At 32.0% G+C, this 27,121-nt stretch overlaps 3 protein-coding genes across 11 annotated transcripts in view; 1 reads left to right on the forward strand and 2 right to left on the reverse strand.

Annotated features, from left to right (window-relative positions):
• step (cytohesin steppke) overlaps positions 1-6,484 on the reverse strand; it is a 45,503-nt gene extending 39,019 nt beyond the window's left edge. Inside the window, exons 1-2 of one of the 4 annotated variants that reach the window (XM_089698304.1) lie at positions 6,337-6,484; positions 6,126-6,199 (exon numbers count right to left, since the gene is read on the reverse strand). In XM_089698304.1, the coding sequence (XP_089554430.1) occupies positions 6,126-6,199; positions 6,337-6,415 (153 nt within the window). In that variant the 5' untranslated portion in view covers positions 6,416-6,484. Of the gene's footprint in view, positions 1-421; positions 733-918; positions 1,374-3,550; positions 3,570-3,595; positions 3,782-6,125; positions 6,200-6,336 lie in introns of those variants that run through there. The other 3 variants (XM_089698302.1, XM_089698303.1, XM_089698305.1) reach the window with 3 other exon arrangements.
• Positions 6,485-7,464: 980 nt separating this feature from the next.
• On the forward strand, positions 7,465-15,492 carry not (ubiquitin carboxyl-terminal hydrolase nonstop). Of its 4 annotated transcripts, none has more exons than XM_089698289.1 (8): positions 7,465-7,638; positions 7,710-7,885; positions 9,081-9,316; positions 9,780-9,945; positions 11,836-11,946; positions 13,526-13,665; positions 13,874-14,512; positions 14,812-15,492. In XM_089698289.1, exons 2-8 carry the CDS (start codon positions 7,766-7,768, stop codon positions 14,864-14,866), a joined length of 1,467 nt encoding a protein of 488 aa, XP_089554415.1. In that variant the 5' UTR covers positions 7,465-7,638; positions 7,710-7,765; the 3' UTR covers positions 14,867-15,492. The 4 variants fall into 4 exon arrangements, with proteins under 4 accessions (XP_089554415.1, XP_089554416.1, XP_089554414.1 ...); XM_089698290.1 differs by having other exon boundaries at positions 7,467-7,607; XM_089698288.1 differs by having other exon boundaries at positions 7,470-7,568.
• Positions 15,493-19,634: 4,142 nt separating this feature from the next.
• Positions 19,635-25,612, reverse strand: LOC149486632 (spermatogenesis-associated protein 20). Of its 3 annotated transcripts, none has more exons than XM_089698231.1 (6): positions 25,372-25,612; positions 23,244-24,866; positions 22,792-23,000; positions 22,198-22,418; positions 21,168-21,288; positions 19,635-20,338 (listed from the first exon to the last, which is right to left on the reverse strand). In XM_089698231.1, the coding sequence occupies exons 1-6, from the start codon at positions 25,515-25,517 to the stop codon at positions 20,190-20,192; spliced, it is 2,469 nt and encodes an 822-aa protein (XP_089554357.1). In that variant the 5' UTR covers positions 25,518-25,612; the 3' UTR covers positions 19,635-20,189. The 3 variants fall into 3 exon arrangements, 2 of the variants coding, with proteins under 2 accessions (XP_089554357.1, XP_089554358.1); XM_089698232.1 differs by lacking the exon at positions 25,372-25,612 and adding an exon at positions 25,243-25,263; XR_016315966.1 differs by having other exon boundaries at positions 20,198-20,338; positions 21,168-21,275.
• Between the last annotated feature and the right edge of the window lie 1,509 nt (positions 25,613-27,121).

Raw genomic sequence — 27,121 nt, forward strand, 5'->3', positions numbered from 1 at the left:
TTAGAAGAAAACGTATCTATATCGTTAAATGGTTACATAAAAGCTGCGTAAATTCGGAATTATATCAGACGAGGGTCTGATATAATTCCGAATTTTGATTAACTAACAATGTAAAGGCGAATTACCAAAAGCGCCCGCATTAGAATTATTGTCATGGGCCGTGGGACCATTCGTTATTCGACCTTAGGCAATAATCGTTTTATTCACCCACTGTCACATAATCGTTACGTACAATACAATAGTAAGTGCAAGGACAAAAATTGAATATTGTGCAGTCATCCTATCGCACGCAGTCTGGAAAAGTGTGATCGATCCGGCGCATTTGGATAATTGCCAAAAGTTTAATCTCCTCTCTCCAGCTAAATGTGAATGCCAAATAACGCAAAGCTTTCACTCAGATATTAAATATTATAATACAGACCATTCTAGTTACAGTTGTTAAGTCCCATGCGGATCTCGTTTTGCCGCGCGTTTGAGTCCCATCTTTTCGTCTTCCCAAGGAACCATAATTAGTTGGAACGCCACTGTCTTCGCGTTTTCGTCGCCCTCCACGTCTCAATGAGGAAAACCAATTAGAAACGGATCCTCGGCGCTCATCTTCGGGGGCCACAGGCCCGGCCTTGATAAACATAACTTCACGAGCGTTAACGCCAACCACTCATATTACACTTTCATACACTTGGGATCCTCGTACACGAGGGCACTCGCAACGTTTAGTTAAGCAAAAACAACCTATCAACAAGCCGGTAAAACGTTGTAGTAAAACGCAAAAACAAAAAGCAAAACAAGTCGAAATTGGTATAACTACACATCGCCGATAAGTGTCGTTAGCCTACGTCAGTTTACTGCCAAATACACATGAAGCCATTACTTTGCGGTGCATAAAGCGGCATGATTACCATGATTGCAGAAACACACCTGATCATAGTCGTCGTCATAGGTGCGCGTTGCACGAGCGCATCGCATCAGCAACGGCCACCAAAGCGCCTCGCACAGTAGGCGAACATGTAAACACATCGCGCGCCATACACTTCCCACTAAGGAACGTAATCGACTGAAGACAGGCGCGAGCGCCACAAAAGTTTGGCACGGTGACAACTGACAACTACCTATACGCGTACCTATCTAGATTGTTATCTTCAACACGTCTGAGTGTACGCAGCGGACAGTTATCGTTGAGTATTATTAAGATACAGTAATATTCGTGTTTATGCGCGCATATTTCTGAATTGCACAACAAACAATACGCTTTGTTTTCTAGAGAAATAAGCATATCGAATAATATTATGCTGTAAAGGAATATATGCGTGAATTGAAATGTTGTTGGAAATAAGAAAATAACAATGGATTGGTGTAATAATCACTAGGACCCTTCAGAGGGGTTTGACGCATTTGGTGCACTTCTCAACTTGTACACCATGCTCAAATGGTGAACTTAGCAACTGGTGCACTTCTCAAATGGTACCTACACTTCGCAACTGGTGCTCTTCTCAATTGGTGCACTTCGCAAAATGTTCACTTTTTATCATGAGTGGAGATTTGGAAAAATTGTTTAAAAATGAAAGAATCTTTTGTTTTGCGTAGGTTATTTTCTTAAAAAATACAATCAACCTTTTAATTAGGTACACTCTTACTCAAACAATTTTCGATGATTTTTTTTCAATTTTCGATGATATTCTTAAAAAATACAATCAACCTTTTAATTAGGTACACTCTTACTTAAACAATTTTCGATGGTTTTTTAAAAAATTCAATTTTATAAAAATTCACACGAAAGTTAAAAAAAAATTGTAAGAAAGATTACAATATACCTACCTATCATATCTTTATTATGAACTTATGCTAAAAAATATTTTTTTTTTATTTAATGATAATGAATATGATTTCGAGGGACTTTTTTATATATGTAAAAAATAAAAATGTTGTAGTGTTTATGCAGAGTTTAATTAAAATTATTTATATATTTTATTATAATGATTTTGCAGTACTTAGGTAAATCTTTCTCACAATTTTTTTTATAACTTACGGGTGACTTTTATATGATCATTGAAAATTGTTTGAGTAAGAGTGTACCTAATTAAAAGGTTGATTGTATTTTTTAAGAAAATAACCTACGCAAAACAAAAGATTCTTTCATTTTTAAACAATTTTTCCAAATCTCCACTCATGATAAAAAGTGCACATTTTGCGAAGTGCACCAATTGAGAAGAGCACCAGTTGCGAAGTGTACCATTTGAGAAGTGCACCAGTTGCTAAGTTCACCATTTGAGCATGGTGTACAAGTTGAGAAGTGCACCAAATGCGTCAAACCCCTTCAGAGAACACGAGCTCGAGATTGACAGTTTTTGAGTATAGTGATAAGGAAGGGGTGATTTTGACAATGACTAACTTTTTCGGAAATTCAAGTGAACAATGTAATTTTAAATAAAGTTTTTTATTTAGGTTAGTTTGGGAAAATATTTATTAATCATACAATGTTTGCCAGTAAATGTAGGCGGTTGTTATCAGTGTTGCAAAGAGCTGTGCGGAAGTGGCCAGAGGAAACATGATAATAGTGTATTGTGTAGTCAAAAACATTGTCCAATGTTGAATCCTGGGGAATACCCATATCTGTAACAGTATATTTTTTATAGAAGGAAAATTTAAAACATTAAAATGTAAAAGCGAGCTCGATAATGACAATCGTAATCTTATTAAACCGGATAAGGGACAATAGAAATATAATTATTAATTATAATTGTTTAAATAACTTTAAAATTGGGATATTACAAGCTTTGCAAATATAAGTACATATGTTATATTGTATACCATAAGATAACGATAACAAAATAATTCCTAATGATCGACTAGTAAACATGTCAGTTATGAATCACTTCGTAACAGATAACTAATGGGTCTAGTTAAATATTTAACGTTTAGTAGTTTAAAGTTTTAAAATATTTCCGATTAATATTTAAATACATATTCAAATGAATACTTATGTATTGTATGAATATGTAGGATGGTGTCTATCTTACACAGGAATGGCTTTAATTTTCATAACGTAACCTAATTTTTGAATAAAAGCATTTGATCGACAGCCAAATAACTGAGTTCTATTTTAACAGTGCGTGAAACTAAGGCAAATTAATTAGCCACGATTACTCAATGATGAGAATAAAATTGATCTTTAAAAAAAATGAACAAAAAGTAGTTATTAAAGGTTACTAATTGCTGCTCAAAAACAACATACAAACGTGGTCTTTATAAAATAACACATGTATAAATTTATGTAATGTATTGGTAGAAATATCGTCATGAACGTTCTTCGAAATTGCAATTAAGAATTATTAAAAAGTATTTGAACCGTCTAATGAGTCACAAGGTTAATGTCTACCACATGTGCGAGAGTTGCGCAAAGTCCAGTTCAGTAATTTTTTTAAAAATCTTATCTCATAGTACCTAGTTAGTGTCCTAAAAGATTAGACAGCTTTATAAACAAAATCAACGACAGTCGACGTGCGAGTCATAGCAATTTCCACTTATCTTGCCTTATCACTAGCAAACTTACTAATGAGTTATTACGCAAGAATGCGGAACCCATTTAAGATACAACCTTTTAAGATAATTCACTGTACACAACACGTTAACTTCGGGTGAATTGAAACCGCCTTTAACAGTATAATTGCAATGTTAGACCCGGCTTATAGCTAACTGCAAAACGCGTCACACTCGCGCCGCGGACCGTTTGTTACTGGTACACACTGGCTCTACTCCACGACTCTCTCGCCGCCCCTCGCCCATAGTAAAGCTCGCATTGATGTTTACACTACGCTGCTCTCACATTTTTTTCAATGAAAGCACTGGCAATGGTGTGGTTGTAATTTAATGGTGATGTCTTTTATATTGATTTTTTTTTTTGTATGTGTACAGTTAAAAAAAATATGATCTGTAAAATCGACCATAAATTTTATCTAATTAGTTAACTAATAAATTAAATACCATTGAAATTTTCATGCTAACAATTACAGATTCAAACATTCTTAGGTACATCCACACATTTATTTTCAAAAAACTATAAAATTCTCTACATAGAGCTTATCTTTGAACTTTTATTTTTTATTACAGTAAATAGTTAAATTTAATTTATTCATAAATTTTATAATATGTAGAAATATTAAATATGAATATTGTACATATTTTTATTTACTTAGGGCCGATTTTTCAATCTCTGGTTAAAACTTATCCGACCAATAAAGTATTACACGATAATATTAAAATTTCACCTGTAAACTGTCAATTGCGCACAATAAGAATACATTTTGAAATGGTAGTTTTATACGTTATTCGATGAATAAGTTTTAACCAAGGATTGAAAAATTAGCCCTTAGTTATTTTATTACATATATTTTTTGGTTAAAAACCAATCTATCAACATCTTCATTTTTTTATATTTTTGTCCAAGCTCAATGTGGTGCTGATAGATGCATATTGCAGTTAAAGTTAAACAGTTATTAACAACAAAAAAACCACAACTCCAAATATGAATCATACATCCTTTACTATGAATGTTATCTACTAAAACCTCAATATTAATCATACCGAAGAGATAACAATTTATAAATGTGTCATATACTGTATACACAGTGCATCTCCACATGATATTTGAAGGGTGCATACGTGGTAATATAGACAAAATATTAAATAACATTAAAAATTTAAATAAAAACTGGCCAAGTGTGAGTCAGACTTGCACTCCAAACAAACCTATTTTTTTAAACCAAGGGCTCCAAACAAACCAATTTTTTTTTTAATATGTTGCAACTTTAAAATTTATATTTTAAGCAATTATTCCTATATAATATATGTGGTATAAGACATTGCTTTTTACCAAATTTCAAGATTCTGCGTACACGGGAAGTACCGGATACATAGGATACATAGGATACATAGGATTTGATTCCCTTGCGAGTGTTGAAATTTGCAGCATAAGAGGCATCTTTTGATTGCGTTGGCTTATAAATTTTTTTCACAGCTACAAGGGACCGTAAAATTGAGTTTTCAATATAAATTCCATAATCTAATCTATCTATGCAGGAGTCAAAATGTTTTATGTAATGTTAGATTAGTTGAGCATGCATAAGATTATGAGAATAACAAAACAATAAAAGGTACTGAAGTTAAAATAATGAATAATATTTTAACTTCTGTTATAGTTTAAAATATAAAAATAAAACATTATTTAATAAGATGGATCCATTAAATTATAGTATTTTCACCAATCCTTGATAAGTGTACAAAGTTTGAACTAAATTAGTGTCCGTGTCCATCTATAGTCGGTCAAAATCCTTCCTTACATACAAACATACAAAAACAATAATTAAAACTAATAATCATTACAACTTAATCCATCAGGCTCCGGAATCACAGACACAATAGAAAATCTATTGTGTCGTGGCCCGATCAGGCCGTTTGGAGCTCAATGGGTTAACACAAATCCAAACATATATTTTTTTACTAAGTATGTTATTTTCAAACACTTTTAAATGTTAATAACCACAAGTATTGTATGTTTGTTAATAATGCAGGTCCATTTGATCCTTCTCAATCAATTTTAAATTATATACCGACACTGCTAGTACAGATTGTGATAGAGAATCTCTTAATTACGAGTAAATAATAATATAAATTAAACTAGTTTTAATGGCAGATGTTATTAAAGATTTTGGCTGATGAGTTACTATTTTTATTGACCCTTTTAATTTTAATACTAAAAATTTGTAATAATTTGTGTCAAAATCCACAATCCATTCTTATCTAACATGCGACACATGCAGTATCTAGATAACATTTATAATAAAAGTGCAAAACTATATAATTATTTCATGAATTAGGTAAATGAAGAAAAAAATTGAAACTTGAATATCCTTCTGCACTACTGTGTACATAAAAATTATTTTAATTAGTTCTCACTCATAAATTATGATCAGTCAACATTTTATTTTGATTTTTGATAATTACTATCATATTTTAAATAGGTGTATTTAATTGGAGTATTATGTTATGTTTTCAAGAATATAATATACAGACGTGACACCAACAAATGGAGAGTAGTGTAGATAAGTATTAAAAAAATCTTTGCTAACCTGTATCTCTAATAGCAATTCTGTCTTGCGTCGTCTTATATCGATAAGAGTTTTTTGCTGTTCGGGTGTCAACTCTGGAAAATAATACACAGGAAGTGTTATTATGACCAAACGGTACATAACAATCCAAATTCCAAATGGTCTACTGTTTTATGGAGTTGTACATCGAGGTCAACAAACACAACGTACACAAAAATTATAACATATTTACCAGTATGTGTGAAAGGATCTGCATGACTACTTGTGGCATTACTTCCTCCAAGAGACAAATTTTCAAATTCACTTAACATTTCTTAAAATTTTAAAAAACATAAACAAAAGTTTACATCGTTAAAATTGACTGACGGCCATATTTATTTACTAATTACACCACAGACTGACATTATACAGAAAATAAAGATTACAGATAATATTTGATATTGTAATTTTTTAATTTAATATTGCAACACATTATTTTAAATTAAGACGACTCAACATTTCTAACAAGCTAACTATTAAAGTGATAAAATGACGCTATTATTTATGTACAAATCATTAGTCAAAGATATAGAAATACATCTAGGGGATCGATCAAGTTGTGGATCAAGATGGGATCAAGTATTATTTTAAAAGTGCCACAAAAGAAGTCCCCTACAAGCTGAGCTGTCATCGCGTAAAATAATGCTGCCATTACTATTTAATTCTATTTTCCCCAGAATTGGGTGAAATAGATGTGAAAAGGGTCACAAAAAATAGGTTAATTATTTTGATTATTGATGGAAATTTAATTATTTAACACCAGAAAAGGAAGAGAAAAACTATAATATGGCTTTTATGTGCTTTGCTTTCATGCTTATATACAAGCACTTAACCTAGATTTGGCGAGCTAAGTAGTTCTTAACAATGAGTTTAATGATAAGCATAAGGTTTAAATAATAAATTGTTGTCTGGGCAAGAAAAAAAAATTCACCTAAGTAATGTTTTTTAAAAAAAAAATCATTTGATAGAATATTATAGATTAAATAGACATTTTAAAATCATAATATCGTTTAGCCACAATGGCATCACCCGTTGTGTGAAAACACTGTGAAAATAACAATGAAATAACATTAACAATAGAACGATATTACTACCTGTGTTACGTAAATTTAAATATAATTTTAAGTACAAAATTGATAAATAAAATATTATAATTGAACGTGGAGGTATTGTACAGTTCCGTATAGGAATGTTTTTGCATCTGCTGTAGTTAAAATTGGATTAAAAGTGTGATAGTTGCAACACTAAACCACATTGTAAATTAAAAATTTACCAGTGTGCAAGTATCAAATGTCATCAATTTCCCAAGTTTTATGGTTGTATTGTGAGGGGTCGCTACTCGCTGAGGTTCGGTCGCCTTTTCTCATTTCTGTTACGTTTGTTGTGCTAAAATATAAATGATAGTGATAGTGATTAAAATACTATGTTCGTCACAATAGCTTTGTGGTCTATAAAAAGTTCTATGTAAATCCGTTTTCTGTTTGAAATTATTATTGTACGTCTATTATTAAACAGAAACTTGTTTGTTTTACTTCGTGATTATTATAAATAATGTTTTTATTTTAGATCATCATATACAAAGTGTAAATAAGCTGAGCCGGTTATTAATAAACCACTTAAAAATGAATGATACAGGCTGTATACATTTAAACAATTTTAAAGCTGCGAAAGGCACGAGTCCATATCGGATTGTGCATGCATTTTTTGTTTCGTGCACATCCTTCGAAGCTAGAAGATACAAGGTATATAATGATATGTATATAATTAAACAAACATAAATACATTTTCTTAGCTTTTATTTAGTACGTATTACATTTATAGCTTTTTTATTAAATGTGTAAGTAATCAGCTGATTTGGTAATCTCTGCAGCTGTTTTTGTATTTCTCATAAAATGTCCGCCGGTTCGTGTTTATATTTAATTAAATTTGAATTTATTTACGTCTAACTTATAGTTATTGAATGTTTACTTCACAGTTGTTTTGGTATTATTAAAACCTAATCTGTAAAAAGGAATGCAATTAAATATTTGATTAAGTAGTTCATTATGTGCATCTTACATTGATTTAAATTAATTAACTTCTTTTCTAAACAATAATACTACATAATTTTAAACTGCCCTTATTTTCAATGGTTTCTTGACATATAACTCTTTTGCTGTTGTAAAAGTACAGTAGTATAGTAATTGTCCATTATTATTTTTTTCAACAGGTATGTACTTATTGTTTACATTCACTTTTCTTTTAATTGTGCTGATGCAACTATTCAGAATAAAAGTATATATTGATAGTAATAATATGTTGAATAATAATAGTACTTTCCAATTCATAAATCATAACCTAATCTAGGACAACTAAATTAAAACTTTGTAAAAATACTGAAAGGTAAGCTTTGAAAAAAATATTTTCAGAGGGATTCTCATTTTATAGAACATTATCTCTATATTTATCAGCAGGAGTATATACTTATGTAAAGAACAATTGACAATAATATTTCATGGTATCTATAATTATGATGCCTCATTTTGTATGCTTGTAAACTTAGAGATTTAAATTTTCATAAAAAATAGATATTAGAAACTAATTTCAGCACATAAAAAAAACCAATTTGTTATTGAAACATTTAAGGAAGAGTGGAACTTAACATTTATCAATCAAACTGAAATCTCGGCTCTGCATGTTACTGAGATCTAAATAAAATTTCAAAATGATTATGCAATAACTCAGGCCCCGGATTCACAGACACAATAGAAAATCTATTGTGTCGTGGACCGATCGGGCCGTTCGGGGCTCAATGGGTTAAGTGGAAGTTTAAAACTAAATTAACACGCGACTCTTCATGTACAGAGTTATTTCATGCCATATTGTGGCAATTTCAAGAAGTATTACGAAACAGTTCAGTGACGAAATGTTAAAGTTAACAATTTCCTCTTGTTCTAGGCTACAACATGTTTGTGTTTTGCTTGTGGTCAGCCAGGGCCAAGGATGCATTCCTGTCTTCACTGTATATACTTTGCCTGTTATGCCGGTCACATGCAAGAGCACTCTAAAACCAAAAAACATTTTCTTTATGTGGACTTGAGTTATGGAAACGTCTTTTGTGCACAATGCCAAGACTATATTTATGATAGAGAACTCACTGAAATTGCTACAACACATAGATTGAAAGAAGCAAAGTAAGTAAAGATGATTTTGTATTAATCATTGAAGGAAAAGGAGGTGTGATATAAGTTTACTAATGTATATTCATATACCTTGATACATCTGTGATAATGGGGTGCATAAATTAACATTAATTTACTTGCGTTTTTGTTTAACTTCTACTTGCTAAATAATTTACTTAGATAAAATTCCTGAATACCGTTTAGCAAGTTGATTAGAAGATTTTAGTTGTTTTGAGACATAATTCAAAGTTACTCTGGTAAAAGTAATCTTATACTCAATACCTGGGCATGTGTTCCATTTTACAGTATCAGTTTTATTATATTTGACTTTGATTTTGTAAGTATTGATAAGCATTGGTTTTTACCTGTTTTTGATATGAATTTCCGGAATATAGGAATATAGAATCGGTCAACTATTTACAAAGTATGTTCTAAAAATAAAAGCTGCAGGCTGTTAATAAATATAATTTACCAGGGCTCTGGGTATGAGTGTACCCTTCACTCCCTGGATACCTAACAACAATGAGGCGATGGCTCTCCGTCGCCTACGGAAGAGGCGCATGATCGGCCCGCTAACCACTATCGGCTTACGAGGTCTACAGAATCTTGGCTCCACCTGCTTCATGAATTGCATTGTTCAGGTAAAGAGTGAAATGTAGTCAAAGAATTGGAATGAGCAAGAATTTCATGTACATTGTGTTTTTAGTGTCAGAAGTGAAACTTCTTTGGCAAGATTCAAACATACCAAAGTCGCCAAGTCGGTATTGCTATGACGTGACCCTGAAATTTACTCCCAACGCGCCTTAAGAAGTTTCACATCAAAAATTATAGTGCTTTTGGAGAAAGTGAAGTAAATTTTTTATTTTATCACATTGTTAATTGATATGGTATAAGATAATATTATTGTTTGTTTATATTCACTATTTGAAAATACTCTAATTGAAATAAATTAATTAAAAAGAAAATTTTAGGCTTAAGTGTTCTAAAACGATGTTAGCAGGTGGAATTTCGATCTACCTCCCTCCAAAGAAAGCTAACAGTTATTATTGATGATAAATTTTGCAATAATTGCATATAATAATTGTTAACGTCATATATTAGATATAGATTGCACTTTTCGAAATAATATTTTTTTATCGATCTTTAATTTTTTTGTGACACCATATTTCACAATTTCCATGATATGTAGGTGGTACTCATAAAAATATCACATTCCTCAAATCATACATTACCATCACATATTAGGGATGTGATAATTTAAACTTTTAGATGCTCTAATCTACGATAAATATTTAAGTGAGTCAAAAATATACGAGCATGACAAAGCAAAGTTATAACTTATAACTAACAAGTTAGTTTTATGTATAAAAATTAAAAATATAGGTATAACCCGAGCAGATAGAGAATAGATCTGAAGATGGTCCGCTCGCATGCGTTCTCGCTCACTCTCTATCGCTATCTATAGTCTATACTCACACAGTGAAGTACGGGATTCGCATTCTATGCTAGGTTCTCGACGCACTCCGAGTTATAATTGCTTTTATTGATATTGTTGTTTTTGTTGAGTTTTATTGTTATATTGTTTGCGTTACATTTGATTGTTATTTATTTTCGTTAAGTTTTTGTTACATAAGTAAGTACTTTAAAAACAAATGGATGAACCAAAAAAACGATGTTAGAGAACTTAATTTGCCAACCCTACCATAAGTACCCGTCGCCATCTTCAGATCTCTATCTGCTCGGGTTATACCCATCTATATTAAATTCAAGCTTCACTCATAGTAATCAAGAACGGCTACCCATTTAAACGGTTTTTTATTTATTAGCGTCGCTATGAATAGCTAAATACATAAATATTAAAACACCGGAAACATTCTCGAAAAGAAAAATGTATGAGGATATTTCCATGAGGCGGCACGAAGATGGCGGTCCACGAAAAATTATCATTCAATTATTAAAATATATTTGCATACATATTAAATTATCTCGAATACAATCAGTTAAAAAAATGTATCTCTAAACAAAGATATAGGTAACTTCAACTGTACAAGTATTTCTAAACTAAGCAATAATCAATATTATTATTGTGTTCTTAAACATAAATCTTTCGATACGGTGACGTTGAACTGCGACTGGAAATTACTTATACATATTTATTTTTTAATATGGGCGTATTGTTGACATGCACTTTATTTATTATTGATGATGATAAGGATTATCGCATACGTGATACGATTTTATTAATATGTAGCGGGTTTAGCCGTTTCTAGTTGCAACGAGGTTTTATATACCAAATCTTTTGTCGTCTTTATTACCAATCTACAAATCCTTGAAGAAGCTTTATATGAATAAAATAAAATTAAAATTACAATCATACTTGTAAATTTTTTTATTAGAATTTAGGTATTAAAGAATTTGTATTGACTATTATCGTAAGATCCTTTGTTTTAATAACCGTAATAGTACTTTTAATAAACATCTAAGAAAATAGCAACAAATAAGCTCCAAATGCAGATTTAATCGTATTCCAGACGTTAATCCACACACCCCTGCTAAGAGATTACTTCCTCGGCGAGAAACACAAGTGCAAAGCGCAGAGTTCCGGGAAATGCCTCGTGTGCGAGGTATCGAAGTTGTTCCAGGTACGTACGTCTATAAATATCATTGCGATATTGATTTGTAAGCGCGTTTCAGGCTGTTGCCGCCCACTGCATTTTGTGACGTAACTCGCTGGTTGCTATAGCCTGTAGGACTGTACATTATAAATTATGTTTTTACTTTAATGAGTAATGTATATTTTGTTTATATTAGGAGGAAAGATCGCGGTTTAGATTATCAAATTACCAAGAACAATACCCATTTAATCAATAACATAAAAGTTTAAAATTTATGAAAATAACATCGGGAAGGCAATTAGGATGTTCACTAATAGCCTAGGGTCTAGAATAAACGATTGAATAAACTAAACTGAATGATATTCAGCCGAGTGATTTAATAAAATAACAACGTATAAGAAAAGATAATTAACCGTTTAATGAAGAGCCTAGGCTATTAATGACACAGCTAATTTAACCGGTTGGCTGCACATGGACATGAGAAAATTATAACGTATAGTCTTTGCTATACAGCAAAGACAGTTGATACAAAACTACCGCTCATTCTGAGTAATAATGTTTAGAATTAAAACTCGCATCATCACCATGTTTGTTTGTTTTTAGGGTGGGTCATAATATATTACCTATATGGCATGTTTATAAACAACGCGCGTTAGTATGTTCTACTAGTTATTATTCTGTGGTATGGTGTAGACTGTAGTAGAACCACAGAATAATAACTAGTAGATAGAACTAAGAAATATTAGGGGCAATTTACGTATATTAATGGAGATAAAAAGCAAAATACAAGTACTTAGGTATCAGTTAAATATGAACAAAATTTTACTGAATACATACCTAATTCTAATCCGTTTTCGATAAGCAATAATATGTCACATGCAAATTGCAGTACGATTATAACATGTAAATTGAGATTAAAGCCATATTTGTATGGTTACTCATAAGCCCATTTTATGTATTCCATAAAATAGCGTAAAATGTGCAGTTGTGGAACAGATTAATTTCCCACTTGTTTCATTAATCGATTTTCCATACTGGATTTCCGTACTTACTGGCATGCTTATAAAAACTTCTGGTAAAAGGAAAGGCAATTTTTATCGTTACATATCGCAAAAATATGATGGTAGGATATACCACAGATCTTAGAGGATAATATCTATTAGAAATTAACGAAAAAAATAAGTATATTAAAATGGTATGGTAATATAATATTGGTAATGCCTTATGTGTTAAACTGAAAGCTTCTATTCAATTCAAAATGGATACTAAAGATTATTGAAAGAGCAAAAGTTTAAGTTTATCCATAAAATGCCAATCAGTCAATCACTGTAAAACATATGTTATGTTATAAAAATCTGTACTATACGGAATATAGGTATAAATTCCATATATAAGACTCGTCTTAGTTCAAAAGATTTATATTTTTACAGCATCAAGTGCACAATGGATAACATTTAAAGAAAAAAAAGGAAGAGAACATTGTATGACTTTTCTTAACAATACATTTTTTAGCACTAAATGGATTCCATTGACAAAAACATTGATTTCTCATTTAAAGAAACAGACATTTTTTTTAATAAGTAACTGACTAGATTTTTTTATTTAGGAATTCTACTCTGGCGCCAAAACGCCTCTCACCCTACACCGTTTGTTACATCTAATATGGACGCACGCGCGCCACCTGGCGGGCTACGAGCAACAGGATGCGCACGAATTCTTCATTGCCACACTTGATGTGCTTCACAGGTGCGTTTGGTTATTATTATGACATGATTTTTTTTATAATTGGAAGTTTTAGGACTTATTACATTTTGTTGGTTCCGATTCTCATTCTATTTTCGACAAAAGACATAATTATTGTTCTGTGGTAATAGCGAGCTAAATATAAATATTTCAATAACACCCTTGTCTGTTATCAAGAAAAGAGATAAATTGTTTAATTATAAATTTTCAGGCATTGTATGAACGGAGTAGAAGATAACGGAGAGAAGAAAGAGAACGGCCGTTGCAACTGTATAATCGATCAAATATTCACGGGTGGGCTACAGAGTGACGTTGTATGCACTTCATGTTCCGGGGTTTCCACGACCATTGACCCATTTTGGGACATAAGTCTCGATGTAGCTGGCCCTTCTGGGTCCCTACAGGGCTGTCTCGAACGCTTCACCCGCGCGGAACATTTGGGTTCAGCCGCGAAAATCAAATGCTCAAACTGCAGAGCGTATCGGGAATCCACCAAACAGCTCACACTAGAAACATTGCCGATAGTCGCCAGTTTTCATTTGAAAAGATTCGAGCATTCGTCACAAATTGACAGGAAGATATCCACATTCGTTTCGTTTCCCGATGTGTTGGATATGACGCCATTTATGTCGTCACATCGCAGGGCGGTAGATGCGGCTGATAATAATAATGCTCCAGATGGGATTTTTGAAGATAATAGATATTCTTTGTTCGCTGTAGTGAATCACTTGGGGTCGTTGGATGCAGGGCATTATACCGCGTATGTGAGGCAGATGCAAGGAAGCTGGTACAAATGCGATGATCATATGATCACTAGCGCTTCGTTAAAGGAAGTGTTGGATAGTGAGGGGTGAGTTAATTGCAATTGCTTTTAATCCCGCTGATGATGTTGTTTTTAATTTAATAAATCTGTTGATTTTATCGTGTGAATCTGTTGATTATTTATAATTTTACTCTCATGAGCTAAACGGAACTTGCAAGCTGAAAAACCAGGTGATATTTTTTGTTGTGAATTCTTTTTGTAAAATAATTCGACCATCAATTCTTGTCCAATTAATATTGGTAGAAAATTAGTTTCAGTGATGGTATAAAAATATAAACAGCATATTCAAACTATTATAATTTCTAACATAATATAATCTGTTACAGGTACCTTCTCTTCTACCACAAAACAGTTCTGGAGTATGATTGCGACGTTCCATAATTTGTAGGTATTTAATCCATTACATGCTCTTATGTGTTATATCATAAGTTTCAAGCGTCTTACATACTTGGCTGTTTTTCCACTATATTTTTAGCGCTAAATAGATCCAATGGAAGAAGTCTTGATCTCTCATATCAAAGACGAAGTAATGATTGTATTGTACGATCGGTATAAAGCTTATTGTATTACATTCTAGATCAAAATATATTCATCCATTTTAGTAGGACTGACTTTCACTACGAAGTTACTATATTATGTATTCAAATAAACAAACGTGATGTTTTTCTTTTCAAGGCGCGTTATTAGAACGTAGGAAATTTTCTTAGACCATGCTTTATATTTATGTTTAGCGCGAATCAATCACGAATTTGTTAGTTTATAAGCTTTAATGTGTGTATTCACAAAATAAATTATTATATGGACTGAAGAATTCTCAACTAATATTTTAGTTATGTATCGCTTTATTGAGCTAGGACGTACTAGTAATTATTTGCAAGTAAATCTGTTATCTGTGATAAGATTTCTTATGATTTATAATTAAATTGCTGAACATACTACATTTTTTAATCAGATAATATGTATATCACAAAACAGTTTCTTATTACATATTTGTTTCCCAATTACTTGTTGAAGAGCAGGCTCCAAGGAGATGTTCGTTTGCAAAAATAGCGGACCTAAATCTGACTTCTGATATATATTGTATAGGTCCCAGACATCCTATAGACAGATGTTGCCAACCAGTTTTGTGGTCCCCCTGCCCGCACCCCGGTAATTAAATATGGCATACAAAGAAAAAAATAAAAATTTCCAAAACATGCCGTGTCGGGTATCAAATGAATGAGCTTATTGAGTAGATCACGAATATATAGCATACTATATACATTTCTTACACTTTCTCTAAGATTTTTTAGAAAATTTACGAAAATGGTCCATTTTTGAGTTAACTTTAAACCACTATAGATTGAAAACTCATGAATATATTTTTTAAATTATTATTTTAAATAATTAACAATAGTCCATTGTTTATGATTCAATAGTTCGTAATATAATATAAGTGAGCTATGTGGTGGATTTGATGAAAATAACTATATACTATATGAACTTGAAAATATACTCGCCATCTTTGAATGCTCCCCCCACTCCCCCATGCAACTATTTTACTGTACGAAATATTGAATCGTAAACAATGGACTATTGTTAATTATTTAAAATAATAATTTAAAAAATATATTCATGAGTTTTCAATCTATAGTGGTTTAAAGTTAACTCAAAAATGGACCATTTTCGTAAATTTTCTAAAAAATCTTAGAGAAAGTGTAAGAAATGTATATAGTATGCTATATATTCGTGATCTATTCAATAAGCTCTTTCATTTGATACCCGACACGCACAGCCGACACGGCATGTTTTGGAAATTTTTATTTTTTTCTTTGTATGCCATATTTAATTACCGGGGTGCGGGCAGGGGGACCACAAAACTGGTTGGCAACATCTGTCTATAGGATGTCTGGGATCTATACAATATATATCAGAAGTCAGATTTAGGTCCGCGATTTTTGCAAACGAAACTCCACTGAGAGTCCGGTCTAATGACATAGCCTTATAGAAAGAAATCTTATCACTAATCAATTTCATAGAAAAAGACACCGTATTATAATTAAAATAAGTGATTATGAGTATTTTAAATAGACATTGAACAAATGGTCAATCTACCTCGCTGTCCATTGTTTGCATTTGTTTCCAATTTCTTCGAAAATTTATTAGCGATTTTGTGTTCATGAAAAGGCTTCTTTGTACATTATTTAAAATTATGCCTGTATAATCGCTTATTTGTGTGTAGTTTGTAACTGACTGAACTGACATTAGTTTAATGTGATATTTAATATTTATGATGTTTATTTAGTAGGTAGTTGTATCAAATCCTTTTCCTAATAGCGCTTATGAAATAGCTTTGAGACTGGCTGACTATTTTTATATATTCATTCAACTTAGCTTCTTTAGTTGAACATTAATATCAAATAAAAGGCACTTTCTCCCCAATTAGTGGTTCGTATTTCAGCATTTTAGTTAAATATCTCTTTTAGTATCTATCATTCGCTGATTATCCTTATTGACTCAAATCATTGTAGTAAATCCAAAAACTGAATCGTTATTTGCAATGAGCACGGATGTATTTTACCAGGGAATAATGCAAAACGTTTAAATACACATTCAGAAGAATTCTTGCTTCAAGCATCATCATATTATTAAGTATCTATCTGTAATTTTCCATTTTCCCACCTGCTTTTCCTTTGGGAATTAGAAAACATTGAACTATTAGGTAGTTTACCTTTGCATTTAATAATATAGTTATTTCAAGTAAAATAAAATTACATAATTTGCGTTCAAAAGAATCGTCTCGTGTATAGATATTACAGTAAAAATGTTATCAAATTGTATACAAAATTGTAAATTTAGATATTCATTGTAATGTGTAATCAATTAATCTATACAGGTATTATAGTAATTAAATATTCATGTAATGTTAAGCGATTGGTATAAATCATTGGTGTATTATTTATTTAATATTATTCTATTGGTGTTATAATTATCGACCATTGTATGTTAGGATACATTGTCATGCAAACACTATTGTCAGTATATTTATTATATCAGTAATCAGATGTAGCTTACTTTAATGTTTCCGTATGGTATGATTACTTGTATTTTTTCTGAATTAGTGTCTAAATTCTTAAATTGTATTATTACTTTTAGATATTCATAGAAAATTTGTGAAATAAGTAACACACTTTTTGCGTTCATTTTTAAAATAAAAAGGTCATGTTAATTAAAAAAAAATAGTTTAATTATTTCCAGTTTTATGCCAACATCACATAGCTGGAATGCCTCTCCGAAAATACCATAAAATACAAAAATACATACAATTTCACTGGGCCCCACACACATTTCAAATTTTTCAGATCGATCTGATCTATAGAGCGAATTCACACACTCCATAATTAAGATTATGAATTGTCTCATTTGTGCCGCAAAATTAATAGCGGGAAGGTGTATTATAACTATATGATTCTGAACTTTAAAGATATGTGTGAGGCACTCTACTGGAAAACAGATCTTGAATTAAGAATCTGAATTTCAGACAAGCATGAGGCATTCCAGTGTGGCCAGGTTAAGGTAATCATGTAACGATGCATTTACATCAAACGAGCGAATGCTCATTCTAACCTCACGTCCAATTCTTTTGATGTAATCAGGCGTAGAGCATTCTTTCGTTGTTCTTAGTGCATTCGAAAACATAACATGCAAAGTTCTAATACAGAACAACACTGAATACGAGTTGTCTTTTAACACTAAAATATCGCAAAAGAATGCTCTTGCTCTAGCTTTAGCTCTATGTTCGTTTGATGTAAATGCACCGTCAGTTGGAAGCAATATTGTACAGTGTACACGATAGGATGATCAAATCAATGTATTTTGGTTCTGCTATAGTTGTTATTTTTATTAGGTTCCATAATTATTATTGTAGTCACAGCATGATTATGTGTATAATATTATATTTAAAAAAAATTACCTGTGTATAGAAAGTCATAAAAATAAATTAATTTGATAAATTTAATACTTGTTTTCTTTTTAAATCCTTAAACTAGCTGCTCGTCCTGGCTTGACTCAGGTACACTTTTTTTCAAATAGCGTTGACAAATCCAATAATCTCTGTATTAACGTCGGTAATTTCGTGTAACTTGTGTCTATAAAAGCAATCTTACACGAAGGAGAAGAATAAACAACTTATCTTCTTTCTTAAGTGCGCTTGCAGGAGGCGAAGGTGGGGGGTGCCAGTTAGGGTGCTTTGCACCAATAATGTGCGAGGATATGTAGCGAGAAATATGTTTATAAATAACTAATAGTATCGCTTTAAAGTTTAAACGCTCCAAACTTCAAACTAAATGAATCGGTATGATTGCTACACATCCTTGCACCTCATTGGTGGAAAAGCACTCTTAGAGGTGGGGTGTCGGCACACTACTAAAGGTACACACCAACCACACTACCGATTTCCGATTGGTTAAATTTGACCGTGTTGCGTATTGTCGGCGTCGCGTAGTGCGTTATACAATTATACTTCATACAATTTCATAGAAAGAATATGTATTAAGCTGAGTCGCGTCACGCTGCCGCGCAGTTACGCTTAGTGCGGTCGGACCTTTAGGGGCATGCCGCGACATTGTGTAAACATTTTCGACATTTATTCCTCATCTTATTGAAATCGATATCATCACCTATATATTGAGCAATAACTAATAATATCGTGGTCCAATAACAATAGAATTTTAGTTATATCAAGTGGTTAAAAAATGAAACACCTTTCTTTTGGCACTACACACTTTATTAATATTTTAATCACAAAATGATATAGCTACCAAAACGTATACGAAATTCGAGATTTATAGTCCTATCACTTTATCAGACCTTTCTTTTCCACTTTTAGTGGCCAACTTTTATACAACTTCAAAAATATAACTTAATATTTTATAATATAAAATAAATAATAAATATATTGCAACATAGGTATAGAGTATGCGATCTTGTTTTCTTAAATATAATGTATAACAAACAGATTTCTCTAATAATTTTTAACCGAACATAATATATTTATAATAAAAGTAACAGTCAAAAATAATATTTAGGAAGCATTTGTTAGTATAACTTATTGAGTATTCTTACCTAAGAGTGTTAATGTTATGTTACTTTATCTATTATTTTTATGATCTAACAGTATAAGTTATATAGTATAACATCAAGGTAATCTTTCAAACAACAACTACACAGAGATCTAAAATTTCAGTTATTTTATTAATATTTAATACATATTCGAGTATTATGATAGCATCTATCTATCGATTTTACGAGCAAAAGTATGTTCATTTTAAAGTTTTAAAAACATTTATTCACTAAGCTAAAATATAACTGAAATATGACTGAGTGTTACCCTCATTATTATACTGACTACTTTTGAGTATAGAGATTAAATACTGTCAAGATATTTTTTTTAATCGCAACAACATCGACATATTTTTCTATCTACCTTCTATCATTAGACTAAAATTCTTATAATATACCTAACAATCAAAATGTACTTGAGTACTAAAATTTTGCAATTTACCCGTTTCAAAACAATTGGATATAATATAACATTAACAATTAACATTGAGTAACTAAACTTTTTAACTAGATTTTTTAAATAAAAGATGTGGACTATTAAATTGACCAATAACAGACAACTACAGCTACATTTCAATTAATCACAGCGTAGCACGTCACAAGGCTAATATTTGTTATTGTTTGTGCTGCGTTTGATTGGTTCGTCGAGTAAATCCTCTAATTGTTTGACATCAGTGACGGGAAGAGAGCATGCGTATCTCCGACACACGTAGGCCGCTGGAGCGTCTCCCGCTGTGCGTATTCGACTGAGAACTGAAATAAATTTTAGTTAAAAAAAATTGAAAATAAATAATTGTATCATTCCCAAATATTTTGCTTAGATATTAAAAAAGAAATAAGTATATTAAATTTAGAAAAGTTCTTGGCAAGAAAAGTTCTTGGTGTTGCAGAGTTTATGACGCCCGCGCATAATTTCACCCGAGGAGCGTTAACAATGGGAGTCTTAATAACAAGATTTAATAATATTACGGCAGCAATGTTATTTATAAAATATTATTCTAATTACCCATAGGAACACATTATTCTTATTTTAGACATTCGCGCGAGCAGCATTTAATCTGAATTAATATTATTTATTCACTATTAAATAAGTAATAAGATAATATACTCGCAGGTACGCTTAGATATGTACACTATATTACGTCTCTCTGATACAATTCCACGGGATGTTAGATCCGACACGATTTGAGAGATCTCTTTACAAACAAAAATCATACAACAAATCGCACCGTTTCTATGTGAAAGAAAAAACACACAGACACTTTCGCATTTACAATATAAATAAATAAATATTATAGGACATTATTACACAAATCGACCTAGTCCCACAGTAAGCTCAATTATGGCTTGTGTTGTGGGTACTAGGCGACGATAAATATAATATTTAATAAATACATATATAGATAATAACACCCAGACCCAAGAACAAATAATTGAGTTCATCACACAAATATTTGCCCTGACCGGGATCGAACCCGGGACCGTCGGCTCAGTAGGCAGTTACTTTACCACTGCGCCAACCGCGTCGTCATAAGAATTATATTCATAAGAACTATTACAGAAGTAAGGAATCATTATGTACCAGCAGGTGACTCATTAGTCGGGTCAGTGACGGCCAGCACTCGGCCCGGCAGCAGCCGAGACCTCACCACCCGCACTAGTTCCATGGTGCGAGGGTCCGACCTGCGTCCTGATATCAATACCTATACAATTAGGGGAGGAAACAAAAAAACAACGTAAAGTCAACTGAAAATAAATAGACCAACTAAATATAGAAGAGGAAGAGAAGGAAACTAAAATGTAATGTGAAGTTGTAAAAAATAATAATACAAGCAGTAGAATGAAGGCACTAAGTAATAAACATGTAAAAATAATATTAATGCATATTAGGTTTCGACGAAATTCTATTTATGGTACATTCTTCTTTATTCTTGATGTTTTCTCTAGTCTCACATGCAAAGCTGTAAGCTTCAATTGAATTGAAATTTAGAATCTTTAAAGTTAATAGATACAAAGCAAAAGTACAATAATTAACAAATTCAGCTTAATCCTAAGAGTAATTTGATTACATCAGATACCGAATTGATTAATGTTAAATAATAATTTAAACTACTAAAATTGCTCTACTTGCTCATAAGTCATAAGCATGCCATCTCACTTTTACAAATGTGATCAACAAATTACTTTCTCGCTCACTTATATGAGACTAAAACGAACGAGTAGCGTAAATATGTGTGATTATGCAAACATGCTAAACATGTTAGAGGAAAATGACTTATTTTTTTAATCTACATAGGGAAGCGCTCGACCACAATCTCGCCTGATGGTAAGCTAAGATGTGGTCTAAGATGGTACGGGCTTCCCTCGTAGCACTTTCCAATCCCTAGTTTTTGACGTGACAACGTCTTATAATTCGATAGCGCCGGCTGCACGCACGAAAAAACATGACTCATGCGGCGTTACCTCGCTCTGAGGCGTTCCATGTAAGGTTTGAAGTGCAAGCGAGAGCGTGGAACGAGCGACAAAGAAGCGCAATCGGACGTTGTCACGTTCAACTATCGTCAGTAAACTGACTTTACAGACAACCAACATTTTTTTTTTTTCATTTATACCTGAGTCGGCGAATCATGATACAGCATGAGCGCGGAGACCATTTCGGGCAAGGCTTCGGGGGCCTTGTGTACTCTTGCACCGAAAGCTTGCAACAGCTTCTTGGCCAAATCCCTTTCCCTATCCCCTCCCCGGGGCGCGGGGGATTTGTCCGCGTGTGCCGCGAGACGCAGGAGGTTCTGACAGGCCACGCTGTTGCCAGCCGGTTCCGCACAGTCTTGGTCTGAAATTTAGTTGTCTATTTATCAGAACAATTAAATAATGGAATGTTTCTAAGTTTAATGAGATGCTAATTATATTGATTGCTATTGAATGTAGTCGCAAATGTGTAGGCGAATAAGCTGCTACTTATACCCCAGGAGAGTAAACGAGAAAATTAAATGTCATGTTATTTAATGAATTAAATGTCATAATCTTGAATCTTTATCAAGAATTCTAATTTATATAAAATAATAATCAAATATGTATACTGTCTATTTACACAACTTCTTGTACTATAGTGTCAGAATAAATACATGATTTCAATATCATTTAAAGCCGTTTTATTTCTTATTACAAGTAATCTATTGCAATAATTTTAACGCAATTAAAAATACCTTCTTTCAACCTAACAACAACGGTTTTATCTGCCTCACAGCAGGTGAAGTAGGCACCGCCCACATTATCCCAGAACAGTTCATCTTGCTTTGCCTGTAGTTGCCTGGCCCAGTTCAACCATTGCTGGTCTAGAGAAGCTTCGTACAGATCGATCAAACCGCGTATCAGAAACGCGTAGTCGTCCAATATTCCGATCACTGGCCCGTTTCTAAAAATAGTTCAATGAATATTAGTTAACACTTGAGGAAAATGTTATAGTAAACTTAAAACAATAATATTTTTAAATTTCTTTGTGTAGACACGACTACATATTTTTTTAGTTACTTTATCATTTTAAATTTTGTCTTTATAATAAATAAAGTTGATAATTGTTAAAAGGAAACAAAAAAAGATTGTATACTTGTCTCTAAATTATGTGAAATCAAAGATTGTTTATTTGTTACATACATACCCATAAATAATTCTTCCATCATTAGCTCTGTAGCTAGAATGTATAAGTGTACCTGTATCTGAGTTATACAAGTACTCTTTAACAAAATAAGCAGTTTTTATCGCATCTTCTACATACTTCTTCTCCTCCAAGCACTGCCCAGCATGTGCTAAGCCAGCAATCATCAAACCATTCCATGAGCAAAGTATTTTTGTATCCAATTGTGGCCTTGGTCGGCTTTGCTGGTATCTGAATAATATTTCCTTGCATTCATTTATAACTTTCTTAAATTGTTTTTTCGTGAGTCCAAATTTTCGTATTGCTTCTTCGTCAGTTCCATAAATAATTAACACATTTTTATTCTGCAGTTCGCCCTTATGTGCATACTCAATTGGTATATTACCACTTTCGCCGACATTATAATAGTAGCAGAAAATATCTAAATAAGAATGAGATCCAATTCTTTTATCTTTCAACAATTTTTTCAATTCCTTGTATTCCCACACATAAAATGCTCCTTCAAACTTTGCGGGAGCTCCAAAGTAGGGATATGAGTCAGCATCTTCAGCACTATAATAGCCCCCATATTCATGTCTCAAGTCTCGGTTGACATACTTAATAATATCATGAACAACATCTGCAAAGTATTCATCTTTGGTTGCCAGGTATGCGTCAGAGTAGGTGCTCATCAACTGTGCTTGGTCGTACAACATTTTTTCAAAATGTGGCAAGTGCCAATGATCATCAGTTGAATATCGCGCAAAGCCACTGGAAATATGATCATGTATACCACCTTTAGCCATCTTGGTTAATGAATGTAGAACCATATTCAAACACTGCTTTCCCTTGGGGTCATTCTTGTCTCTGGCATAAAAATGAAAGAGGAAATTGAAAGCAGGGACTTGAGGAAATTTAGGGGAAGTTCCAAATCCACCAAACCCTGGATCATATGTGGACATATATTTATCAACACATTTTAACCAAGTTGCTTCGCCAGGAACAGCTGAATTTCTGTAGCTTAGTTTTGATGCTACTTTCAAATGGTCTACGATTCTATTACCAAAGCTTAAAAGACTTTGTGGATTGGCTCTCCATTGTTCAGCAATTTCCCGAACAATTGTTTTAAAACCTTTAAGACCCCATTGATCTTCCGGGGGATAGTAAGTGCCACCATGGACTGGCTTAAGATCAGAAGTCAGAAATAAATTCATTGGCCATCCACCATGTCCAGATGTAGCCATAATAAAGATCATATAAACTCTATCTATATCTGGTCTCTCTTCACGGTCCAGTTTAATACTAATAAAATTATCATTCAAAATTTTTGCAATCTCTTCATTTTGAAAGGATTCCTTTGACATTACATGGCACCAGTGACATGTGGAATATCCCACAGAAAGAAATATTAGTTTCTTCTCTTTTTTTGCTTTGTTAATTGCTTCTGGTCCCCATGGGTACCAATTAATAGGATTATGGGCATGTTGCTGAAGATATGGTGAATTTTCATGAATTAATTTATTGGTAAATTTATGTTTTTCACCTAAAACACCATCTGTATTAGAAGCAGCCATTCTTATTATATTTTCACTTATGTTCCGTATACTTTGAGGTGAATTTGATTGACTGTTGCAAAATGCAGAAGCCCTGAAAGAGAAGAAGGGCCTTTACAAAAAGTACCTCAAAAATACACAAACTACGACTAATAAATCTCACATATCATTTCAAGAAACAATTGTAACAAACATAGAATATTCTGAATAATAGTACAAACATTTAAAAAAGACAATGTAAATATGATATTCTGTCAGATAATCAGACATTTAATAGAATAATATGGTCTAAGGTGCAGTTAAAAAGTTAAAGCAAAGTACTTATATAATTAATTATTATAGTGAACTAAGTGAGTTTTAGTTTTTAACCTCTACTAATTAATATTATCTGTATGATAATATTCACATCTAATAAACAAGGTCAAAGCATAAACATTTAGTAAACAAATAATCTTATGACATATGCATACATTTTTATTTATTTTCAACCTAATAAGAATGTGCATTAGTCATGTCTTTAAATACATCGAGCGATAAATTAGAAATAGAAAGTAAATTGCTTTAATTTGCATAACTACGATGTGTATATATTATATTACCTAACGTTCCAACAAAAATCCCTTTGGTTACAGATAGGATTTGCAGCGAATACTTCTTTAGTATTCGAATTTATATTAATATTCTTCAATTTACCATCGTTTGAGGACAACCGTCGCAACAACAAAACTGCGCGACTGTTTGGCATATTAATATTAACTATTTTACCAATAAACACAAATATCTAAAACACTTTTCTTCTTCTATTTTGAACGAAGAATAATATTTTGATATGGATTTTGCCTTCACAATTAGCTGTCAAATTGATGTCAACTGTCAAAATAATTTCTTTATACGCAACAAGCACAATTGATTCCCATCCAAAAAATTTAATTGAATTGAATTGAATAAAAAGCAACTTAAAGTATATTCTGGTACGATGTGATTATTATTATAATTGATGTAAAAAAAAAATGTGAACCAAATATTAATTATTCAAAAAAGCAGCTAAGACCCCTACAAATTCATTCAATACAATTAAAAACTAGAGCAACTTCAGATTATCACTATTACGTCTATGTCTTCGTCTATGTAATCTTTAATTTTATGGAATGTTAATAAATACACAAAATAAAAACATAAACACACTGAAAATAAAATAGCTCGCAGAAGTTAAATTTGCTTTAAAGCTCAAGCTGTATTTATATAGTCAAGAGCTTTAAGGTTTTTTGGCTCTCATTTTAATTTTAGGTAGTTACCACATTTATAAATATTAAATACATAACATACATACATATAAAAGCGTCTCTATTGACTATAAAAAGCTATGCTCATCATTAAGGTCTTATTTGGGTACCTAATACATATTTAAAAAAGCTGATATTTTTTTGTAACATGTTGTAATATACGTTAAAATAAATATGAAAAAAAAATTGTTTGACCATAATATTTATTTTTTATTAATATTTTTTCTTTTTTACTTTTATGGCACTTATTCCTAATAAGCTTATTACTAAATTCTTTACATGTTGTCCATTTGCTCATCTACAGTGAATAGGCGCTTTTATTTATATAAATTGAGAGGAAAATATCGTCATAAATTCGTAATTAAGCAAAAGGAAACTGTCAATTGGATTTGTTTTATTCCTTAATATTTACACAGATGAAATGTATGTACTTACAGCCTACGAGACTAGAACTTTTTAATCTGTAGGTACCTCCTAGTTTAAGTCGGAAATTAACTCGCCATGGCGCGGCGGGACAACAGAAATTCAGTTATCTAATAACGTTCTACTTTCTCTATTCTACACTTAAAGTCTATTACTGTCACATAAAGTCATTCAAAAATGGCTGAACTTAAACGGACGCAACTTTCTGCAGAGATAGCTTATAAGTTAAAACTGTAATTCCTCGTAGGATAAGATTTTAAAATCTTTAGTAGAGTCAGCAGAAGGAGTGGAATGTAAGTTTACATATTATTCCGAATTTATGATGCTTCATCTATATCTATACTAATAATATAAAGAGGAAAGGTTTGTAATTATGTATGTAAGTATGTATGTATGTTTGTATGGTTTTCACTAGGGATGTGAAGCAATACATGATTTTGCCGATACGATACCGATACCGATATTTGTAGTAATGTATCGGCGATACCGATACCGATACCGATATCGATGGCTTGGTAGAAAAATAAATAGTGAATTATGCTATTAGATATGTTAATCGTATTCTTTTAAATAAAAATGCCAAATCAAAATCAACAAAACCATTTATTTTAGTATTATTATTTTACAAAGTCAGTTAAACTTT

This window comes from Colias philodice, chromosome 8, assembly GCF_061535455.1.
Source record: "Colias philodice isolate Cphi_HAF_F1 chromosome 8, ilColPhil1 Martin Lab GWU primary, whole genome shotgun sequence".
Lineage (NCBI taxonomy): Eukaryota > Metazoa > Arthropoda > Insecta > Lepidoptera > Pieridae > Colias > Colias philodice.

Excerpts from the sequence above, each read along its gene's own strand:
- not (XM_089698288.1), top strand. The coding sequence starts at position 7,541 with ATGATAGTGATAGTGATTAAAATACTAT. Across the intron at positions 7,886-9,080 it reads TCGAAGCTAGAAGATACAAG|GCTACAACATGTTTGTGTTT; the intron begins GTATATAATGAT and ends CTCTTGTTCTAG. Across the intron at positions 9,946-11,835 it reads TCATGAATTGCATTGTTCAG|ACGTTAATCCACACACCCCT; the intron begins GTAAAGAGTGAA and ends ATCGTATTCCAG.
- LOC149486632 (XM_089698231.1), bottom strand. The coding sequence starts at position 25,517 with ATGCCAAACAGTCGCGCAGTTTTGTTGTTGCGACGGTTGTCCTCAAAC. Across the intron at positions 23,001-23,243 it reads GATGGAAGAATTATTTATGG|AAACGGGCCAGTGATCGGAA; the intron begins GTATGTATGTAA and ends AACTATTTTTAG. Across the intron at positions 22,419-22,791 it reads TGTTGTTAGGTTGAAAGAAG|ACCAAGACTGTGCGGAACCG; the intron begins GTATTTTTAATT and ends ACTAAATTTCAG.